At 38.2% G+C, this 24,211-nt stretch overlaps 1 protein-coding gene across 9 annotated transcripts in view; it reads left to right on the forward strand.

Moving 5' to 3' along the window:
• The window catches only part of Fryl (FRY like transcription coactivator), a 235,277-nt gene that overhangs the window by 175,438 nt on the left and 35,628 nt on the right, over positions 1-24,211 (forward strand). For 7 of the 9 annotated variants that reach the window (XM_047565922.1, XM_047565921.1, XM_047565925.1 and 4 more), the window contains 14 exons: positions 1,743-2,002; positions 2,342-2,482; positions 5,799-5,967; positions 7,478-7,562; positions 8,384-8,496; positions 9,477-9,627; positions 10,298-10,401; positions 12,903-13,088; positions 14,676-14,880; positions 16,328-16,449; positions 17,430-17,620; positions 19,023-19,117; positions 20,190-20,797; positions 21,091-21,188. In XM_047565922.1, the coding sequence (XP_047421878.1) occupies positions 1,743-2,002; positions 2,342-2,482; positions 5,799-5,967; positions 7,478-7,562; positions 8,384-8,496; positions 9,477-9,627; positions 10,298-10,401; positions 12,903-13,088; positions 14,676-14,880; positions 16,328-16,449; positions 17,430-17,620; positions 19,023-19,117; positions 20,190-20,797; positions 21,091-21,188 (2,528 nt within the window). The remainder of the gene's footprint in view (positions 1-1,742; positions 2,003-2,341; positions 2,483-5,798; positions 5,968-7,477; positions 7,563-8,383; positions 8,497-9,476; positions 9,628-10,297; positions 10,402-12,902; positions 13,089-14,675; positions 14,881-16,327; positions 16,450-17,429; positions 17,621-19,022; positions 19,118-20,189; positions 20,798-21,090; positions 21,189-24,211) is intronic. The other 2 variants (XM_047565924.1, XM_047565930.1) reach the window with 1 other exon arrangement.

The raw sequence follows: 24,211 nt of genomic DNA on the forward strand, positions 1-24,211 counted from the left end.
TGAATGAGGTTTGTGTATTAATAGAAGGCATTTTTTTAAAAAAATTTTTTTAGTTGTAAATGGGCACAATGCCTTTATTTTATTTATTTTTATGTGGTGCTGAGGATCAAACCCAGTGCCTCACACATGCTAGGCAAGTGCTCTACCGCTGAGCTGCAGCGCCAGCCCCTAGAAGGCATTTTAATAAATGATAGACTTGAATGTAACCATATGGCAAGACTAAAGCCAAGTATGGTGGTGCATTCTGATAGTCCCAGCTACTTGTGAGGCCCAGGCAGGAGGAGAATCCAGCCTAGGAGTTCAAGAGCAGTCTTGGCAACATAGTGAGACCCTATTTCAAAGAGCAATGCAGGGGGGGTGGGATCAACCATTCATTGACATTACATTAGATTTGCACAGTCGCCCCATGAGGCAACTCTTTTGTTACCCTCTTTTTACAGAATAAGGAATCAAGGATCAGAGGCTGATACAGGTTGATCCTAGGTCAAGTGATATGTGTGGTATAACTGGGAAATTCAAACCCTGGGTCTTGCCATCCAGAGTCAAGTTCTAACCCACTCTTCTTCCATATTCACTCCTCCTGATGAGTAAATAAATATAAGGCCAAGTGGGGAAAGGGGTAGAGGAGAAAGATTTTTATTTACAGTCATCTGTGGAAACTAAATAGCAAATCAAGGCTAGTGGGCTTTGAAATCGATCTGTGTTTGACTCTCTGCCACTAGATAATGGTCTGACTCTGCCAATTCATGAGTCTCTGCCCCATCACAGCTTTGTTGTGAGTGTTAGAGGAAAGGAATGTAAGAGTAATGCATCACAGGAGCCTCCCCAATAGAACCAGCAAGTGAGGTTCTTAATGAGTTCTTTTGAAGTAATCCATGTATATATATATAGACTTTTTATTCTGGCATTTACCTTTATTCATTTGTTTTGTTTTTTTAATGTCATCTTAATCATGTTAAATATACAGCCCAGAAGTGTTAAGTTCACGTACATTTTGTGTGAAGCACATCTCTAGAACTTTCATCTTGAAGAAACAGCACTCTCTAGAGCCACTAGACAGCAATCCCCCCTTTTCCTTTCCTCTCAACCCCTAGGAGTCAGCCATTCTACTTAACATTTTTATGAATTTTAACTACTTTAGATATATGATATAAGTAGAAGCAAACAATATTTTTATGTTTGTGAATGGCTTATTTCACTTACCATTTTTTCAGGGTTCCACCACATGGTAGCATGTGACAGAACTTTCTTCTTTTAAGGCTGCATAGTATTCCACTTTGTGTTCATCACATTGCTTATCCATTCATTCACCTGTCAGTTGGCTCTTGGTTTGCTTCCCCCTCTTGTCTGTTATAAGTAGATTTCTGTGAACATGGCTGTACAAATATCTGTTTGAGTCTCTGCTTTCAGTTCTTTTGGATATGTGCTTGGAAGTAGGATTGCTGGGTGGTATCAATTTTTTAAGATTTCTCCATCTTGCTTTCCATACAGTATGCATCATTTTGCAATCCCACCAACAGTGTGCAGACATTTCATTTGCCAAAAGTATTTTATATACAAAGCAAGTATCTGATTTATTGTCAGCTGTCAGTTTTATGACATCACTGAAGTGAAATTTATTAAAAGAATTACTCAAAAAATAAAATCTGGCTCCCTAGTCTTTAAGTAGCTGTTAAAACTAATTATAGGTGAAAGGAAACTGAAATTACATCAGTTCTCTCCTTTGGTTTGCTTTTCATTAGAGATAAGCCAGAGGATTCAGACAGCTCACCCTGCTGGGCGGCAGGTGATGTTGCACTATCTCTTACCCTGGGTGAACAACATCGAGTTGGTGGATTTAAAACCTCTGCCCACAGCAAGGCGACATGATGACGATGAAGATGATTCATTAAAAGACCGAGAACTTATGGTGACCAGCAGGCGCTGGTTACGGGGAGAAGGCTGGGGATCCCCACAAGCCACTGCGATGGTTCTCAACAACCTCATGTACATGACAGCAAAGGTAAGGTGGGTTTTGTGTCTGCAGTTGCTGCTCAGGCGATCGCTGGGGAGAGGAAGCACGGTTAGAAACAGATGCAGAGACGAGACCACCTGATAACCACACCAGAGTGCATTGTGAATCCTCTTTAAAAAACTTCTCATTAGATTTCTCTTCTTTAATTTCTATATTTATTAGTACTAACGATGGTTAGACATTGAAAAAGGTAATCGTTCTCTACAGTGTGAAAAGGATCAGAGCTGTCTGTGAAAATGCTGTTTGCTCATGTTTCATGGTGTGACTAAGTTTGGCTTTTACTAAGCGGTTGTTCCTAAAGTATCTCTTGTGTGTGCTGCCCCCTAGTATGGCGATGAGCTGGCCTGGTCAGAGGTGGAGAATGTGTGGACCACGCTTGCAGACGGCTGGCCAAAGAACCTAAAAATAATTTTGCACTTTTTGATCAGCATCTGTGGGGTGAACAGTGAACCAAGCCTCTTGCCTTACGTAAGTAGTCAAGTTCCTTTAGCTTTTTAGGTACATATCTATCCAATGTGATTATGCTAGAGTGTGGACAGCAGTCACCCCACAGAGGCAGGCAAGAGCCAACAGAGACTCACAGATGGCCTTATTCATTGATTTGTTCAACCAGTATTATCTAGTATAAGTACAGGCAAGCACTCTTCTAGGTACTGGGCATTCCAGCCTGATGGGTGATACAGATTTTATTCTTTGAAGCTACACCGAATTTATTTAGTTAATAATCAGTAAGTTAAGGTATGGTTGTGATAAGGGCTACAAAGGAAAATTGCAGAGTGAATAATAAGGAAAAACAGCTGTCTGGACAAGAGATCACTTGAAAGAAAGTGATATTGCAGCGGAGACCAGCAGATTGGGGAGGTTGGTATTTCTGTTAGGCAGCAGCTGGCATTGTGCTGTTAGAGCAGGTGAGAGCTGGAGCTCAGTGCCATCGACTGCCGGAAGCCTGGGAATAGGGAGAAAAGGAAGAGTGGTTAACATGAAGGATATCAAGTATTTGCCTCTGTGGGGAAAACAACACTTAAATCTGCCCCAGGGCACTGTGAAACTCTCAAGCACCAGGGTGAATGGAGCTTGCACGCTTGCATACTTTCCTGTTGTATGCACTGCACATCAACCGTGCGGTGGCATCTCCCACGAGTGTGATCTGCAGGAGGTGCTCCCTGGCTTCTCCCAGATCCTGCTTCAAACAAACCATTTGGTGGCCTGGCTTCAGCCAGCATTTTCCAACCATGCTTGAAAGCATTGCTCTCCAGGCACGACCTATCTTTGACCACATCTGTAGTTCTCCCTCGTGTTCCCCACTCTGTACCCCATTGCTGCCTGCGCCCGCACCAGGCATTCCCACCTCGGAGCCTTGGCAGTCACTTTCCTTCTGCTTCCTGTACCTCCTCCTGGTCTTCCCTAGGGTGCCAGTGTTCCTGAGACCTTTGCCCATCCTCTTTTAAACTACCGATGGTCCTCACACACACACACTCTTTTTCTTTACCCCGCTTCGTTGATCTTCCTGGTACTTAGCCATGACCACACAAATGATATATTTTACCCATTTGCTTCAGCCAAATAGATTGAGCATAGATCTGTGTTTGGATCATTGCTGTATTCCTAGTGCTTTGAATGGTGCTTGGCACAGAGCGGGTTCTCAGTAATTGGATGAATGAATGAGTGAGTGAGTGATTTGGGACTAGAAGTAAAAAGCATGAGATGAAATTTAGAGACCAGCCATTTACCAGGAATTTAAAAGGAGTCATTTTTAATGCTAATAGTAATAGTTTCTTAATACTATTTCTTAAGCACTCTTATGGGCCAGACCTGGTAAATGCACTTCATCTACATTATTTCATTCACTTCTCAGAATAAATTGATAAGTTTGCAGTTTTACAAAGGAATTTTAAAAGGCAGAGAGAACTGTCATTTCCTCAAAGCCACGTAGTCATCTAGCTGTGACATTTAGTAGGGCTGGTGTTCCAAATCACAACTGTGGTGGGAAAGCCTAGTGAGGGAACAGGCAGCAAAGTGTCAGCATGGCAGAAGAGCCAGCAGCATGAGGGAGGACTGTGGGAGATGTGATCAGAGAGGCACTGTGGGGCCCATTCACCTACCTGTCTCAGTGCTTCTCAGAGAATAGCCTGTGACATGCCTTGGAAACAGTGCTTTTAGATATATGGGGGAAGCTTTGTGCAGAAGAGAGGGGAGCAGCGGGGATGGGACTTGAGGACTTGGTAGGATCAGGGCACGAGTGCCAGCTCAGATCTTCAGACAGGAGAACCAAGGCATAGGGACAGGAATGCACAAAGCTTGGTCAGAGGAGACTGAACCTAAGAACAGAAGACTTAGCAGTCAGTTGGATGGTTAAAGAGCTCTCTGTGAGGTCAGTTATCACTGGGTAACCATTGTAGTATCTTCAGTGTGGCCAGACAGAGAGGCTCAGGCCTATAATCCCAGCAACTGCAGAGGCTGAGACAGGAGATCACATGATAGAGGCCAGCCTCAACAACTTAGACCCACGGCCGCTTAGTGAGACCCTATTTCAAAATAAAAAGAACTGGGGATGTGGCGCAAGGTAAAGCATCCCTGGGTTTGCTCTCCAGTACCCCCATCCCCCAAAACTCCAGATTTTTGTATGATGTAATATAGTATATTTTTTTAGTGGGGTTGGTAGGGTACCAGGGATTGAACTCAGGGGCACTTGACCACCGAGCCACATCTCCAGCCCCATTTTGTATTTTATTTAGAGACAGGGTTTCACTGGGTTGCTTAGTGCCTCACTTTTGCTGAGGCTGGCTTTGAACTTTCAATCCTCCTGCTTTCACCTCCCAAGCATGCGCCACAGCAGCAGGCTATAAAGTATATTTTAAGATTTGACCAGGGTTGTCTAAAACATGGCTCTGCACATGTGTGAGTGCATATAAATCACCTGTGGATCTTGGTTCTGGAGGTGGGGGTGGGGCCTGAGAGTCTTCATTTCTAGCAAGTTCCAGCTGATGATACCTAGGCTGTCAGGACCACATTTTGAATAGTAAGGATTAAAATAGGAAGAATAGGTTGATCTTACAAGTTATTTTAGTAATACATTTTATTAAAATATATAATACATAGTACTGAAAAAGTTTGTTTTTTCCACTTACTAAACTTATGTGCTAGCCATTTTAAAGTGCTTTACAAATCTTAACTCATTTAGTCCTAACAGCTTTATGAAGTAGGTGCTGTAACTATCCCCATTTTGCAGATGAGAAAAATGAGAGTATCTTTCCAGGTGACAGCTAGCAAGTGGTGGATCCACACTCCATTTGGGATAGCTTAGCCTGGGTTCTCGTCATCGCTCCTTGCTCTTGCTCTTAAAGACTATTCTTTATTGCTAATTTCCACATAGAGAACAGGAAAGGCAGAAAAATAACACAGAATAAAAGTTAAATCCTGGGTTTGGAGACTGATGTTAACCAAAAGCTTTTTCTCTTAAAAAGAAACTTATAGAAAAGCATTAATAAATAAATTAATTAATTATTCTTATTTTAAAAAGAAGAAACAAGTAAAGGGACTATGTAATGTTGTGGAAACTGTCAAAACAATATGTTTTCGTTCATCTCAATTTGATCTGATGCTGAGAACCGTTGCTGATAAAGCTAATCCCTGTCTCATTACCAATCAGCGGCCAGGCACATTTTGATTGTGCTTGTTTACCTTCCGCTTAAAGTTGAACTTCTTCTGATAAAATTTGTCTCAAGACAAATTTATGAGATTAATATTTTGTGTTCTCTTTTCTGAATCATTTCTTTTGTGACAGGTGAAGAAAGTCATCGTTTATTTAGGCAGGGACAAGACGATGCAGCTGCTAGAGGAGCTGTTGAGCGAACTTCAGCTGACGGACCCGGTCAGCTCAGGCGTCACCCACATGGATAACCCCCCCTACTACCGCATCACTTCCAGCTACAAAATCCCTTCCGTCACCTCAGGTGAGGCTGCACTTAAAACTGATTGCTTTGTGTCAGGAAGAGTTGCTTTACCTAATGGTTAGTGTTAGCGAGCATCTGTGTCTTTAAACAACGTTATTGAGAAAGCAAAAGCAAGTGTGAATCATGTGTCATAATATGGTGAGAGTTGGTAAATTTTTGTTGTAAATTGACGAGTTATATGTAGGGAGTAGAAAATTATGTTAGGATTTATGAATACAAAGTGGGATAATTAAATCAAGCTGATTAACATACCTGCCACCTTAACTGCTAACCAGATTACATTATTTTGAGTTGAAGAAACTACATATCCTGAGAGAATAACTTTCAGTGAAAATCGATATGCTCTCTAGGCTATTGTAAATAAAACTTCTTTGTGAAAGTCTTCTGCAGTTTATATTGAATGCTTTCACTTTGTCAGTAAGAGTGTATAATTAGAAATATTCAAAATTACATCTTCAGAATTTATTTTTCATCTTTTTATTTCTTAGCCTTTTTTCTACAATCTAATTGATTTCTAATAACACTTCCTTTGCATTTTTCATATCTGCTAATGTGATTTTAATTCCAAAGAGTATTTTTTTAGTTAGGATTTCTTTTTTTAGCAGTATCCTATTCAAATTTCATGATGATACTTTTTCTGAGCCTGATAAAGTTGTAAGATTTCTTCACCCAGCAGAAGTTCTTATATTACTATTTGTTTTGTCTTCATAAAAGCTTTGTTTAAAACCTGCCAGTTCCAGATCTGTCTTTTTAAAGGAAAGTGTTTTAAAAATTGTCAAGTTCTGTATGTTTATGTGGGACTAGTTGAATACGTCCTTTTTAAGTGATGATTTCGGTAATCTCAATGTAGGCCTTTTCTCTTGAATTACTCCCCTGCCTACAGGAGAGGGTGTGTGTGTGATGAATGGATTTTATGTATTTATATATACACATATTTACAGAGGCCTTGAGCCTGAGGAAGGATGCAGAGCAGGAGACACAATCTCAGATTTTAGTATGTGGATTTTCATTTCATCCCCTATTCTCAGTAAGGTGCTTCCTCCTTCCTCAATGCAAGGGGTACCCTAGTTCAGAAATCTGACTTCCTCTCACCAGAAAAGACTTCTTCCAGAAGTGGGTAGAGACAGCCACCCAACTGCAAGAGACAGAGAGATAGATTTAGGAGACTACTTCTAAAGTAGGTTTTCAACCATTTTCCTATTTTTAGCACTGCTTTGAACCCCGATTTCCAGCTGCTCAGTTCTACTCATTCCTGAGCCTCTTGGAGATACAACAGTGTAAAAACTTCTTAGTCCACACCCTGACACCTTCATAGGTCTTAATTACTTCTGTGCATTTGTTTTCCACCATCCCTAAAATTGTTGCTGTTACCTCCTTTTCCTCTTGATCATTATAAGTACATTCTTTTTTAAAATCCCTTTGCTTTCACTTCAGTGGAGTTTTGACTGAAATCTTTTGTCCTTTATTGTTCTCTTAAATTAACAGGTACTATTTTATTTTTTATTAATAGGAACTACTTCCAGTAGCAATACAATGGTAGCTCCCACAGATGGCAACCCTGATAATAAGCCCATAAAGGAGAACCTAGAAGAGAGGTGAGTACCTCTCTGTTCTTCATTAGCCTTTCAGTTTGACAGATACTGATTGTCATTAGAATAAATGAAAATCTCCATTGGAATATGTGGGACTTTTGTTCTGTTTTGTTTTTTGGTAGTGCTTTGCCACTGAGCTACATGCCTAGCCCTTTTTATTTTTTTGACACAGGTACTCAATAAGTTACGTAGGGCCTCACCGCGTTGCTGAGGCTGTCCTCAAACTAGTGATCCTCCTGCCTCAGCCTCCCAAGTCACTGAGATTACAGGCATGTGCCCCTGTCCCCACCTGGAATATGTATTTTGTTGTTTTAAAATTCTAATGAAGAGGGCTGGGGATGTGGCTTACCTAGCATGTGTGAGACCCTGGGTTTGATCCCCAATACTGCAGAGAGGGAAAAAAACAAAACTTCTAGTTAAGAAATGTGTTTCCATATTGGAAGAATTTCACATTGACTGTCTTCATGTTAAAGATGCTGACAGGCTAAGAGTTTTGATATGCTGTAATGGATGAAAAGGTGGAATCCAGTAAGTCACCTTTTGTGTCCCTTACATTTTGAGACTTTTCTAAATGACTGTTTACTCTTTTTAATATAAATCACTTTCATCAGAATATCTATTCTGGATGTTTAGGTAGGAATAATTGACTAAAAGCTTAAGCTTTTGAATTATAAGGTGGAAATTAATATATACCTTAGTAAACTCTTGGTGGTATTTTGCATGATGTGTGTGGTTTTTTTTTTTTAAACATAAGCAGTAAAACATTGAAGTACGGATACCACTTTTTCATGAGCGGCAACTAACTTCCCTGATTGTTCCCATAGCTACGTGCACCTGGACATCTACAGTGGACTGAACAGCCATTTAAACCGTCAGCACCACAGACTAGAGTCTCGATACAGCAGCAGCTCTGGAGGATCTTATGAAGAAGAAAAAAGTAATCCTTTCCAAATGTTCCTTATATAACTATCATGATGAGGTCTATTGCTATATTACATTAATATAGTTTTCCAATAAATTATTTTAAAAGAATACTTAACTGCCACTAGTGGTGTTCCAACGTAATCTGAAAGGTCTTCTTGATTTTGAGGCATAATTTTAAATATGCAACATTAAGTGGGGGAAATTAAAAACAAGAAACACAGGTTCCCTATAGATGATTCAAAAGGAACATAGAATTGGTTCTCAAGAAGCATCATAGAACAAACACTGGGCACAGCCTGGTTTTTTAACAGGTGTTTGCTTTTCCCTGTGTGAATTTGCATTTTACTACAGAGATTATCCCTTTGCACTTGCAATGTAAATAATCTGCCCAAATCTCACGGTAACATTAGAACAGAAGCACAAACTTTCAAGGGAGGAAGGGACCTTGGAGATGATCTGATCCAATCTCCTCATTTTGTGCACGATGGAACTGAGGTCCAGAGAGGTTAAGTGACTTACCCACGTCACACAGAATTCACGTTCCCTGACGTCATTTTCTACTGAGCCTGCAGCCCCACCATCGTGGAGCAGAGTTTTAAGAGATGGGTTTGTGTTGGTCCTGTCTCAGGAAATTGAGACCTGAATAACTTTCCAAAAGGCCCATGTTAGAAGGCAGTTTCACCTATAAGGTTATCTTCCTGGTTTGGCTATCAATTAGGGAATCATGAGGAAGTGTTAATGTTATTTTACTTTAATATAAAGGATGGAACCTGATTGATATTTCTTAGCTATCTCTCTGTCTCTCCCTCTCGCTCCGATTTGCCTACTCCAATAATATTTGTACCCAGGTCTTCCTAACATACCTATGTGAAAATAGTGGGAAATTATTTTTTATCACCCTCTGATGCTATAAATAGTTGGTGTCTTGCTAGAGTTTGCTTATATTGCCAGGAATTAGATGGTGTAGAAAATGAGACGATTTTATCTTGATAGGTGATTCAATGCCACTTTATTCTAATTGGCGACTGAAGGTGATGGAGCATAACCAAGGAGAGCCACTGCCCTTCCCACCAGCTGGAGGCTGCTGGTCACCACTGGTGGATTACGTGCCTGAAACGTCGTCACCTGGATTACCTCTTCACAGGTGGACTAGAGCGCATTCCTACTTCCTATGAGCCACGTTGCTGCTGAACCCTGAGCCTTCTTTATGCTGTCTCATGACACAATGGATAGAAGCAGTCTTCTTAATTGAGATGCTGCAACAAATTAGACCACCGTGTTTAGATTTTAAGACATAGCCAAAAACCTCAGTCTTTTCACTCTCCAAAATTAATATTCGATCTCATTCTGCTGCTGCTTTTCTGGGTGTCTGGCATAGTTACTTGACCTTTCTGGGACCCAGTTACTACATCTGACAAAAATGTGACTTTCTTGTAGTGGGCACTCTTATTTTGAATTGAATTAGACTGAATTCTACTGAGTAAAATTACAGTCAGTTGCTGCCTTCTTTGAGAATTCGTGAATGCACCAAACATGTATTGAACACCTACTCTGTGGCAAGTGATGTGCTAGGTCTCAAGGCTGAGGGACAAGGGGAGTGTGACCCTTGACTTCAAGGAGCCTGAGCCCTTAGGTTTTGTTCTAAAGCTATTGCTTATCGTTTCTTCAGCTGCATTGGTTTTTCTTCTTTTTTCCTTGAGCAGTTGTATTTTACCATGAAATCCAATATTAAAGTCTTTGAGTCATTTGTACAGAATTTTCCCTAGGTTTCCTCAGATCTAGGCAAAGGCTAATCGCACTCTCATTTGCCTCAGGTGTAACATAGCGGTGATCCTTCTGACGGATCTGATCATCGATCACAGTGTGAAGGTGGAATGGGGAAGCTACCTCCATCTTCTTCTTCATGCGATTTTTATAGGTAATAAAGCCTCATGTCTGATTCCTTCAGTGTATGTTTTTGTGATCACGTACAGGCTATTTTTAAGAAAGTGCTTAGTTGTCTCTCGTTTTTGTTTTTAGCATATTATTTATGGGACTCTCTTCACTGTGATTCTCCGGATCCAGTGGGGAGTTACCAATAGCCTGATTTCTAACCACAAACATGTCTACTGTTGCTGTTCTTGGTTTTGCTTTCTTGTGATGTTGGGATGGAGCAGGGCCTCATACGTGCTAGGCAAGTGCTCTGCCTCTGGGCCAGAATGCCAGCCCACCTGGTCCCTCTTCTTTTTCCTCTTATGGCCCTTTGGACTCCACACACACACACATACAACCCACCAGGGAAGTTTCTGTGGCTATCAAACAGCAGAATTAATTTACCCCTGGGATTAGAAACTTTCAGAGTAGATGGAATATGGAAATAGACCCTTAAGTATTTCCCAATAGAATTGAACTGGTGGACAATCTGATTGTTACACCCTGAAACTCCATGTGCCCTTTGTGGGCTTACAGGATTGGCTTCCTGGAGCAAGTCAGGTGGCTGTCTTCTTACACCTTGAAGAACACTTGGTAATATAATCATTCTTTGGTGTTCAGACATTTACTTTCTATTAATGCCCTGTGTGTTCCCACCAAAATGCCTGTCTTTTAAAAAAATTCACTTATATATAGTGCTGTGTAACAGTAAGAGACCACTAAATTTTAGACATGAAACATATTTAAAAATGTGTCTCCCTAGTGCTATAGGACAGTAGGCTCTTTTTTTTTTTTTGACATTTCAAAGATTTTATTAGAATACACTATGCAGAACAACCAGAAAAGTGTCCATAAAACTTTCATAATCTGAAGGACATAAAGACCAAGACATTCAAGATCTCTAATACCCAAAAGCCTCTCATTGCTCTGCCGCCCTTTAAACACTACCTCCATTATGAAGGGTCACATTCCCCTTCTAACAATATAGATTATTTCTAAGTGGGAACTTCTCAGATTCCATATTATTTTATGTAAGGATTCATATAGAAAATGATGTACATAATTCAACTTTATTTTGTGTTTTGGTCTTTTTTTTTTTTAATAAAATAGCATTTTTATTTTAAGAACAGTCAGGGTTCGTTGTGACATTTGAAAAATATAGAAAAGCAGACACCACGAAACAAATTCATATATAATCCCATCTCCTAGTATAACCATTATCAATATTTTAGTTCAGATTTTTAAAACATCAAGGTCAGATAGCACTTTACAGAAATGGAATCATAATATGGTGTTTTGTAAATTGTTACATTTCACTTAAGTTGTGTCATTCAGGGTGAATGTCTGTTTAATAAGCAATAGCCAGTTAGTAGTGGTAGTAGTGATCATGGTTATGAGGAGGAAGGACAAATCAGTACAGGTTTCTAAAGTCTAGCACAGTGTCCACATACAGGAAACACTTAGTAGCTTAACTGCAAGACTATACAGGACTCTAGGCCAATTCCTATTTCAAGTGAATTTGGTTAGAGTGTCAATTTGGTTACTCATTTTCCTAAAAGGTCTTAAATAGAGTTCCTGTCTTGCACAAAAAAAAAAGCAATATAAAATCTAATGTGGGGGTGGGTTTACGGCTCAGTGGTAGAGTTCTTGCCTAGCATGTGTGAGGCACTGGATTCAATCCTCAGCACCACATAAAAATAAATAAAAATAAAGGTGTCCACCTACAACTAAAAAAATTGTTTAAAATAATCTAATATGGTGCTGCTTTATTCCAATAAAAGAAACAATGTAATGTTTTTAGTTATTACTATTTATTATATATTTGGTTTAATATTAACAATATAAAAGTAAGCTGACTTATTACCTAGTTATAAGTTTTTGTAGTACTTTGGTTACCTAGACTGGTGTTTAGAGACTGTTACATTCTTTTTTTTTTTTTTTTTTTAATTTTTTTTGTACATGTATATAGGGTAATAATGTCTGTCTCAATCTACCATCCTTCCCATTCCCACCCACCTCACCCCTCCCCTCATTCCCCTGACAGTAGGCTCTTATAAACACAGGCATATAACTCTAGACCAATTTTTTTTTAAACTATGTAATACATCATATTCTATGAAATCTTTTATATACAGTGGGCACCTGGTGTTCATAGTTTCCAAATCTGTGGATTCAACCAATGGTGGTTTGAAAATATTTTGATTAAAAAAAATCTATATCTGTATTGAACATGCACAGATTTTTTTCTTGTTATTCCTAATCAATACAATGTCACAACAACTTACATAGCATTTACATTGATTAGGTATTATATGTAACCTAGGGATGATTTAGCATATATAGTAGAAGGGTGCTGTTTTATATGAGGTACTTGAGCATCTATAGATTTTGGTACTCAAGAGGTAGTGGAGCCAGGGATGACTGTAATTTCTGCATTTCTTCAGAGTTTGGGAGCAAGCACCCTCATTATTCCTCCTAATTGATGATTTTCTCCTCTCTCTCTTTCAGGGTTTGACCACTGCCACCCTGAGGTGTATGAACATTGTAAACGCCTGCTTCTGCACTTATTAATAGTGATGGGACCCAACAGCAACATCCGAACTGTTGCTTCTGTCCTTCTCAGGAACAAGGAGTTTAATGAGCCCAGGGTGCTTACAGTCAAACAAATTGCACACTTAGATTATACTTTCACAGGTATTTACCTTAAACCTACACCTTTAATGGAGAAATATGTTTAATTAGTTCAGACTCTCATGCTAGAGAAAGTCAACTAAATAAAAGTTGAAATACTAGAGTAAACTTTTAAAACATGGTTATATTATTTGAAGTTATCATTTTACATTCTTTTCTCATCATCCGAAGAATGTATTAAAATATTTGATCTGTATTGCTCTTAAGTATCTTTATTACACAAATTTAAGTTTCGAATATGTAAGTTGAAGAGTGCTGAATTCATTGAATACTAGCCACGAAAAAGATGATGTTACCTGAGATTCCCTTCTTACAAGATCTGAACACTGACAAAGTTAGTGAGGTCCAAATTAAGGAGACTTTAATATCAAACTTATTTCACTGTCCACATTTGTTTTACTTTAAAAGTTATGCTGTCTTCCTTCCTAATTGTCCCAACTTACTTCTTCCACCCATCAGTATCACCAGATGAGTAACATGATCTAGATTTGTGTGTGTGTGCAGTGCTGGGATTGAACTCAGGGCTTCACACATTCTAAGCCAGTGCTATATCGCTGAGCTGCAGGCTCAGCCTGAAAATATTTACTTTCAGAAATAGAAATTACCATTTCTTTTGTCTCTTCAGGTGTCAGATACAGGGTTAATAATTTTAAAGATACTCACTTAAAACCTTTATTTATTTACTTAAAATCATATAGTTCATAGCAAAATGATTATTAGGAAACTTTAGCTTTTTAAGATTATGGTTGAAAGAAAAATGGAATAAAGCTTCTCTTATTTATGCTAAAGCACCTTTATACAAAATTACATAGTTTGTTATTTGGGTTTTTAATTTATTTTATTTATTTATTTATTTTGGTACTGGCACACTTAACCACTGAGCTATGTCCCCAGCCTTTTTTATTTTTTATTTTAAGACAAAGTCTCCCTAAATTGTTAAGGGTCTTACTAAGTTGCTGAGGCTGGCCTTAAACTTGTGATCCTCCTGCCCCAACCTCTCCAGTCACTGGGTTTACAGGTATATGGCACTGCATCCAACTCTGCTCTTTGTATTTAAGATTCCTTTTGCCATTTTTAAAAATAGAGCATTAGTAAATAATTTTTGCCACTATTGATTTTAATGATTGACTAAATATAAATTTTACACATTGTCCTTAATGTAGCTTTTTAAAGGTAAAGTGAAGCAGAAAATATAGATTCCTTCCATAAGAAATTAAAAATCAGTTCACCCTATGGAAATGTGACTGGTTTAACAAAACATTAAAAACAGTGTACCAACATATTAGGACATTGCCACCTTCAACTTTTTTCAGCAGATGGCAGCAGAGGGCCACACAGTAAATCCAGATTGCTGAATTTTAGTAACAAACTGTGAAAAGTGTTTGTTTACCTCCAAGCTGACAGGGTGCAGCTTGGTGCTTCTGAGGACGCTCAGGAGTGCTGGGTGATGTCAGCCAGCACTGATGGTTTCCTCCTGTGTCCTGTAGAGTCTCCTGTAGTGACACCCGATGGTCCATCCCGGAAGTGTTTGCAGCTTCTTTCCTGGGTGGGTATTCACTTGGGGTCCTCATGTTGCGCTTTCTCTTCCAGCAGGCATTAGCGATTTTGTACCTGATTACCAGCCCTCCCCCATGACCGACTCAGGGCTTAGCTCAAGTTCTACCTCTTCTAGTGTCAGCTTAGGAAATAGCAGCGCTGCCGTTTCACACCTGCACACCACGCTCCTCAACGAGGTGGACATCTCAGTGGAGCAGGACGGAAAGGTCAAAACCCTCATGGAGTTCATTACCTCAAGGTAACCTGCAGCTCTTTCCATCCCAGCAGTGTTTGTGTTGAGTCAGTCTTTTGTCAGTCAGCCACCATAAGCTGCGTTTTTATTTTCTGAAAAGCCATGATTTGAAATACGCAGGTTTGTATTGCACAGTATTTTGAAAATTGTGATGCATGTAAAGATTGGTCTTCTGCATGCCTGCAGTTATACCCAAGATAACTGAGTCATGCCGCCTTACTAATTGCCCAAAGAGTACCGTATTATTTGTGTATATAATATTCTACTTTCTTTAGGTACATTATCATTAGCCAATCATATTTGTTTATTTTTCTTCTCTATGCAAGGCTCTCTGAGAAGGTTAATAGAAAAAGGTTATGATGTCCCACAGTGACAGCCAGATCAAAGGAGCATGAGAAACAAAGTATGTTTAGAAATGACAAATAATCCATTCTGACTGTAATCTGAGAAAATAAAGTTTCTAAATAATGCTAGAAAGCTTGGGTGCATTCAAACTGGAAGGCCATGAAATCCAGGCCTGTGGTTATAGATTACATTTAAAATCACTGAACTAGGACTGGAGGTGACTCAGTAGTAGAGGTCTTGTATGGTGTGTGCAAGGCCCTGGGTTTAGTTCCCAAGGAACCCCCCCACCCCCCCCCACACACACACACTCATACATACTCACATCATTAAGCTAAATTGGGGGAATGAGAGGAATAATTTAATAAATATGTGGGCAAAATCAGTCCCTTATCAGTGAACAGAATAAATTAAGGGACGGAAGGGACTGGACTCAGTGTGCTCACATGAAAGGTTTTCAAGGCACTTTGGGCCTTAGGCTAATAAGGAACTTAACTTATGTAATAGCAAAGATGTTTTTATTTATTTATTTTTGAGATACTGGGGATTCTATCCAGGAGCAGGGCTACATTCATCCTTTTTTTTTTTTTTTTTTTTTGGTGGCGGGGACAGGGGATAGGATCTTGCTAAGTTGCTGAGGCTGGCCTCAAACTTTCCACCTACAAAGACATTTTAAAGAAAGAACTAACAGGACAATATTCTGACTTAAGCTTCCTCTGTAGTTTTACTAGCATAGTTATTTTTACTGCATTTAACCTGTAAATTATTTTCTTTATATTATAATCTAGGTATAGTCTCAGCTCCATAAATTATGTCTTGAGCTGTAACACATAGATAGTAACCAGTACTCTCTTCTCAGTAGGCAAAATTTGTTATCTCTTGCTACTACCTCTCAGAGAATTTGAGTGTAGTGATGGTAGACATTGAAATTAGCTTTTTCCCTACTTGATGTAGAACATTCCATGTCCACATACATGTATAATGGATAGGCGGTCACCTGCTATTTGATTTGTTTACTACTATCCTTTCTAATTGAAAAGATACAGTTTAAGCAAGTATCAATCTTTTGATATAAGTTAAAAACAACCGAATTAATATGTTCTGTTTTCAGAAAAAGAGGGCCCCTTTGGAACCATGAGGATGTTTCTGCCAAGAATCCTAGCATAAAGAGTGCTGAACAGTTAACTACGTTTTTGAAACACGTGGTTTCTGTTTTCAAGCAATCAAGCGCAGGTATTTTTTAATAAATATTTTACATGATAATTCAGTTTTAATGAGATATTTTGATATGATGTTGAAATTTTGATAATACTTAATTCCCAATTGATAGTTTAAAAATTTTTTAAATTTTAGAAAGATTTTTCTTTTTAACTAGTGAATGTTAACAGATCTGTTTGAGTTGAAGAAAAATTAATTTACTACTTCAAAATAAAAAAAGAGGGAGATAAAAGAAAAAAAGAACTATGTCTCTGAAATTTGGGGCTTAGTTTTGTGTGTGATGGTGTCACAAAATCATAATTCAGTTGTGAATCATAAAGATCATAAACTTAAAAATTCCTCATGGTACTGGTGAGACTTCTACAATCTCAGATTTAACACATCTGACAATCGTAGTAAAAGTATATTGTCTGTAGCAATGATTGTCACCTAGGGGTTTGCTTGTCAGAACATGTGACAATGTCTGAGGATATTGTCCTGATTGCAGGGTGGGGCCACGGGTCTGCTATCGATGTCTGGTGGGTTAAGGCCAGAGACATTGCTAAACATCATACAGTGCCCAGAAAAGCTCTTTCAAAAGTCAGTTAGTTGGGGCTGGGGTTGTAGCTCATTGGCAGAGCACTTCCCTTACATGCATGGGGCACTGGGTTCGATCCTCAGCACCACATAAATAAATAAAATAAAGACATTATGTCCATACACAACTTAAAAAAAATTTTTTTTTTAAAGTCAGTTAGTTGGCCCAAAATTTCAGTAGTGACTGAGTTTGAGAAACCCTGGTCCCAAGAATTGCTCCCCTGGAGATCAGATTGAGGGACCACCAAAACACAAGTGGAGGTTTATCAAAGGGTATACATTGACTTACACGATGTAGCTGCCTGTGAGACTGGTCTGGGAGCATGCAGGGTTCTGGTTTTAATGTGGACACTCTCCGGTTACAACTCCCTGTATTCTGTAAAATAAGAGCCACCCACTCTTGTCCTTATTCTTTGCAGAAGGAATTCATCTGGAACATCACCTTAGTGAAGTTGCTCTGCAAACAGCGCTTTCTTGTTCTTCTCGACACTATGCTGGGAGATCCTTTCAAATTTTCAGGGCCCTGAAGCAGCCACTGTCTGCAACTACACTTTCTGATGTTCTCTCCAGACTTGTAGAAACTGTAGGGGATCCAGGAGAAGATGCACAGGTATTTCATTACATTTTCCCTGCAGTTAGTGAGGAGCCACTGGGGTCAAGGACTCGCTGCCAAATATAGATCACAACAGCTAGAGCTAGACAGTGATCATAATTATTAACATCCCATTAACAAGCAGGTGAAGAAGTAAGCAAACTTAAGTTTGTAAGTAGTATTTAATAACCTACTATTTAGATCATAGAGTCTAGTGCCTCTCAGAAAGTTTTACACACTACACACATACACACACATACCTGGATATTATTATCTCAGGATGACCATAAGATAAAAGAGGAAGTTAAATTTAAATATAAAATGAAACGTCAAATTTCATTTTTAATGATGTCAGTAAAATTTTACACTGAAGAAACTTAAATTTGTTCCAACTGCTGATTTTATTAGCATTTTTCTGTCCATTGGAGATAGAATGCTGAATAAAACAAAGTTCCCAGCATTCTGGAGCTCATATTCTCTTGGGGGACACAAGCCTTTAATCAACCAATAACATATAAAACACAATTTTACTTAGTGATAAATGCTGTGAAAATAATAAGGTAAAGGGTTAAAGTGCCATGGTTTAGAGGGAGTTGTTTTATATATAATAATCTGAGAGGTGAGTATCAAATATATACTGGTATGTACTGGGTCTAGTGATGATCTGAGGAAAGAACACTTCAGGCAGAGGAAAATAGGATTAGCATGTACAAAGACACTGAGGCAGAGGAAAGAGGGTGGTTGGGGTTTTGGGTTTTTTGGGGTTTTTTTTAGGACCGTCATGAAGACCAGTGAGGCTGATATATATTGAGGGGCTGGCAGGCTAGTGATGAGATAGGCAGGTCCAGATCTCATCAGGCCTAGTAAGCCTTAGTGAGAGATTTGGCTTCACTCTGAATTGATGGGAAAACATTCAAAAGGTTTTAAGAGAAGGAAGACACTAGATGTGATTTGCTTTTGAAAAAACTCACTTGGGCATCTGGGTGGAGTCCTTGGGGAGGACGAGAATGGAAACAGGAGAAGACAATTACTGGGGGAGTCCAGGCTGAAGTGGCAGTAGGTTAGACTAAGGGAAACTTTGGAGGTAGAGAAAAGCAGTTAGACTGAGATCTGTTTTAAAAGTGATGTTTTCAAGACTTGCTGATGGATTCAATTTAGATATTTAGATTTGGAAGAAAGAAACAAAGATAACCCCTAGACTTCTGACCTGAGCAATTCTGTGTAAATTGTAGTGCCATTATAATCAATTAATACCATTAGTTTGATGAGCTTTCATCAGGTAGCAAGATTGTGTTGCTTAGGAATGTAATGATTTTGTAATATTAATGCAGTTTGTTCTATGCTTAGATTTCATTGGGAAATCTATTGCAATTTCTTCTTTCCAGAGCATAATTAATTAAAATCTGCCCTTTTCCCCTAGGGATTTGTCATTGAGCTTCTTCTCACCTTGGAGTCTGCAATTGATACTTTGGCTGAAACCATGAAGCATTATGATCTTCTTTCTGCCCTTTCTCAGTAAGAATTTAAACCAGGAAACCTATTGAATACAGAATTCCAGTCAATAAATTCTCATCATCTTTACCTTGTATTATTCTAATATTGACAGTGAAAATAATCCCTGCCCCCTCCAAATCAGACGGGTTACCAGTGGGAAAACGGGCCTCAGACAGTGAGGACTTCTGAAAAGTGCCAGAGCTAATTCGGTCAATTCTTTTCTTCTTATGTCCTGGTCACATCTCTTTCTGCTGTGTCAGTCAGGCTCCCTTGACAGGCCCCATTCCTGCCACACTTAGGGTCCTATTGCTCCCTGAGTGACCCTTAGGGACACCCAGATGTGCTCCCAGGAACAACCCATCCTCCCATGTCTCTGCCATGCAAACCCCAAATTAATCCTTTATTCTCATCCCAAGTAGCACCTAGCTAAGTTTTTCTAACTTCCCTAGAGCAGTGCTAGGTATTTTATCCTTTGGATTCTCACAGTGCTATCTTTATATTTTAATATTTTAATAATAGCAATTGACTGAGTATAACTTTGTCAATTTACATATCTATTCCCCACAATAGGGTTTTTTAAAAATATTCCTAACCTTTTGCATGCTGCTGGCACATGTCAAAGGCATTCAGAAAACATTATTTTAATTAATAACAATTGGATAGGAGGAAGCAGGAGAAATCATAAATGAATTTTTGAGTTTAGTTCTCTTAAAAAAGAAAAAAAAAATGCCATTCAAAGAAATAGGGACATCAAGACCGTCAGGTTTGAGGGTAAGACAAATGCGGTCTACTTTGGACATAATACATAACTAAATCCCAGAGCTGAGGGTTCTCAGTGATTACTAAGGCAGAATCTTCTCAGAAAATCCAACCTCATTCCCTCTCAGAGGAAATAGCCACCATAGAAAAGGCACTATTGTACATTTTATTTTAATGTGGAGGCAAAACTGAAATTTGATTAAAGTCAGATACACCGAAACATGATTTTCTGGTAACACTGCTTTTCAGTTTTCAAGAGTAAAATTAATGTAGCAAAAGTGACTGCAGATGAATTCACTTTTTTCTTTCTTTTTTCTTCTCTCTCCCTGTTAAGAACCTCATACCATGATCCTATAATGGGAAACAAGTATGCAGCTAACAGGAAAAGCACTGGACAACTCAATTTAAGCACAAGTCCCATCAATAGTAGCAGTTATTTGGGATATAACAGTAATGCAAGAAGTAACTCTTTGAGATTAAGTTTAATTGGTGACCGAAGAGGTGACCGGCGGCGGAGTAACACACTGGATATAATGGATGGACGAATAAACCATAGCAGTAGCTTAGCAAGGACTAGAAGCCTTTCCTCTCTACGAGAGAAAGGAATGTATGATGTGCAGTCCACTACTGAGCCTGCCAACTTGATGGCCACCATTTTTTGGATAGCAGCATCTTTATTAGAATCAGATTATGAATATGAATACCTCCTGGCTCTCAGGCTTCTCAACAAACTGCTTATCCATTTGCCTTTGGATAAATCGGAGAGTCGAGACAAGATCGAAAATGTACAAAGCAAATTGAAGTGGAACAATTTCCCAGGCCTTCAGCAGCTCTTCCTTAAGGGTTTTACCTCAGTTTCTACCCAAGAAATGACCGTGCACCTCCTCAGTAAACTCATTTCTGTCTCCAAACACACATTGGTGGATCCCTCCCAATTGTCAGGTGATGTTAAATATAACTGCACCAATGTTAGTATCATTGCATTTTAATGTGGTTGAAATGTAAACTAATCATTTGTTTTTGAAGTCTACTAATTTCTGCTTTTCTGCAAACAGTGATAGTTTTTTTTATATGTTAGATTAAACTATTTGGTAAAAAAAAAAAATTAGAAGATTGAGTATCTCAGAAAATGAAAAGAAAATGGTTTCTAAAACCATTTTAAAGATACCTTTAACTTTTAAAATAATGTGCAATAAAATTGGTTATTGTTTGCTTTTTTTGTTTTGTTTTGATAGGCTTTCCTCTTAACATCCTTTGCTTATTGCCTCACTTAATCCAGCATTTTGACAGCCCAACTCAGTTTTGCAAAGAAACAGCTAGTCGAATAGCAAAGGTAAGCAAATGTTATGCCAAAAGACAACACTGTAGGGACATTGCTATCTAGTTTATCTTAAGAGGGGAATCTCTTAAACGTCCTCTTACTGTTACTGCCTGTGTGAATTCTGCATCTAAATGTTTATTCTGTCTGTGCATATAAAAGAGTTACATAGTAATATAAGTTGCAATTGCTCAAATAACAGTGAATAAAACTATTTAATTAGAGTAACACTCCTCTGAGTCTGAGTCTTTTTCTGCTCCTTTTCCCTACCTTCTCCTTTACCTCTCTGTCAGTTTCTCACTCGCTCACTCATTCATTCACTACCAAATATTGACTGAGAGCTGGGTTATGTGCTGGTCGTACATCATGAGCAAAGGGGTTGAACACTGGTCTTGTGGAGAGTAGGAAATGCAGTCAAGAAGTAGGTGGTCCCCAGAGTCCAGTAAGTATCCTGTCAATGGGAGGGCAGAACATTCCAGCAGAACATACAGCGGAAGCCTTCCTAGAGGAAGTCCTAGATGAGCTCACATCGAAGGCTGAAAAGGCGGAATGAAAAAGACCCCAGATGTGAGGCCAGGAGTAAGGCCAAGGGTTTAAGTTCTCTAGGCAGAAGAAATTCTATCATGTGCAGAGGCCCCAGGGAAGAAGAGAACATAATGTAGTTTGAGATTCTGAAAGCTCTCTCTCCTTTTCTGTTTGGCTGTTTTCCTGTGAACACTCTTTCTATTCATCTTTCCTCTCTGCACCATTCATTCTTTTTTTCTTGCATGTTTGGCTCTTTCCTTCCATTGTCTAGTTCTGAAAACAGTAGTGTTGCTATTTTTTAAAATATCTGTTAACCTGTGTTTTAAAGTAACATACTCTTAATTTTAGAAGCTTATGATATTGACATTTTATATTTTTAATAATTTCCTCCATTAAGAACAATAAGGAACTCTCAAATAGCTTGTAGCTGGCCTTCTTCTTACATACTTTTTTTTTTTTTTTGTCATTCACTGAGTCTTGGGCAGGGAAAGACCTTTCCCACTAAAAACATAAACAGTTCCAAGGAGTTCGATAAGTTTATGAGAAGTATATATAACAACAGAAAATTAGATGCACTGGGATTAAAAAGTGGTAGGTGAATAACAACCTAAATAAAACTCTCCAAAGCACTAGGTTGGGGTGGGGGTGGGGGGAGCGGAAACAGTTTTGAACAGAAGGAAACCAGCAAATAAAATTCCCAGGAAGAGATTTTATACAAGCAATATTTTTAAAAGCTGAGATTCAATTAACAAGTAGCACACTAAATGGAAAGAACAAAGTCACAGAGAGCCAAATAAAACACCTTTCCATGGTCCTGATTGCAATAAATTTATCCCTGAGTGCCAAGGTGCTGAGAAAATCCATTAGCAGCAACAGGAGTAGACTCTTTTTACTATGTTGCTAGATAATATTTAATAAGTGACAAGAAAATATTTCATAAAATATGCTGTTGAGTTCATCCCTAATTAAGTTTCTAGATAAATTAGGTATGGAGAAATTCTTACATAAGCATTTGTAGTTAAAAAGAAGAGCCATTATTTTAGTTAATGGAAGCATATCTTAAGTTTCATAAGTAAAAATGGTAATGGGAAGAAATAAGCTAAAAATTGTCCCCTGTTCTTGATTTTATTTAATAAAAAAAAAATCCAGTAGAACATCATTAAGTGAAAAACTACGATGAAATAAAATATTGCCCTTTGAAAATGATTATTTGCCTAAAAGACACCAACTACATATGTAGTATTTGTGCCAATAAAGTTGAAAAGTAATACAAAATATAAAATTTCTTATAACTTATTTTGATGTTCTTATGTACATCATTAGAAAAATGTTGTAAACCAGGATTTTTTCCCTATATGAGTACTTACAAAGAAAATGTATTAAAAAAAAAGTATATTGACTTAACCTGATATTTCAAGAAAATAAAGGCACAAATACCCTAGTAGATAAGTAGACGTATTTAAGAGCAGCTGCTAGGATGTGTTGAATAGCTACCTGCTGAATGCTCGTTCACCAAGGAGCCAGCCTGAAGAATGTCACAGCCCTTTGAGCTTTAAGCTGCAGATGGTGTGACCACATCAAGGAAATCCTCAACTATCTTTTTGTTCATAAGAAATCAAATATGGCCCTCTATTTTTAATCTGCTTTCTTCCTGTTGGGCAGCATGCAGATTCCCTCTCTGTATGCTTTTAGCAACCTGCAGGATGTGAATTAAATTGATTCCTTAATTATTCTCTCACTTATAACTGTTGAGAGTAATTTTCTGCCATTATGTGCTTCCTCATTATGCAAATATCAATCGTTCTACTGTTTGTGCCTGTGGAGAGCCCAGAATTTCAAAATGAGGCAGCACTTAAGACAAATATTTGTTCCTTTCATTATGGTAAAGGTAGTATGCTAAGTTTGTTATAAAGCATTCTCCTAGGATCTTATTTTAACCTGGTGATTCAAAAATTTCAAAATCTTAAGTCATTTGCACAGCAAACAAAATTGTATAGCATATGTTCCAAGAATTGTCATTTTTTTCAAAAATGTTTTTAAAAACCATCCTTTAGGAAAAATATTAAGAATACAAATATTCAGTATGAATGTTTTTTTTCTTTGGGAAGCCTTTTTTTTTCATTTTAAAGAATTTAAGCAAATTCTGAAAGTTATAAAATTACATGATTTTTTAAAAAAATAATATGTTGAAACACAAATGAGAAACATCAACAAAATTTTTTCTTTTATCTTCCTCTTCTTGCTTTTATGGGTAAAAGACTAATTAATGCATAAGACCAGCTGCTTTAATGGTTTTATAAAATAACTGCCATGGTACTGTGTTAATAGTGCTTGCACAATCTTGCATGTTTTTATCTCAGGTCTATCCAGTGATATCTGTATAATGAACATGAGGCCCTCCGAGTCTAGTAAATGTCTTCTAAATTATCAAAGTAAAAGTCAGTTCTATTCATTTGAAAGATAAATATATGTATATTTAAAAGGTAATGCTATAATTTGCTCACTAAATGTTC

This window comes from Sciurus carolinensis, chromosome 10, assembly GCF_902686445.1.
Source record: "Sciurus carolinensis chromosome 10, mSciCar1.2, whole genome shotgun sequence".
Lineage (NCBI taxonomy): Eukaryota > Metazoa > Chordata > Mammalia > Rodentia > Sciuridae > Sciurus > Sciurus carolinensis.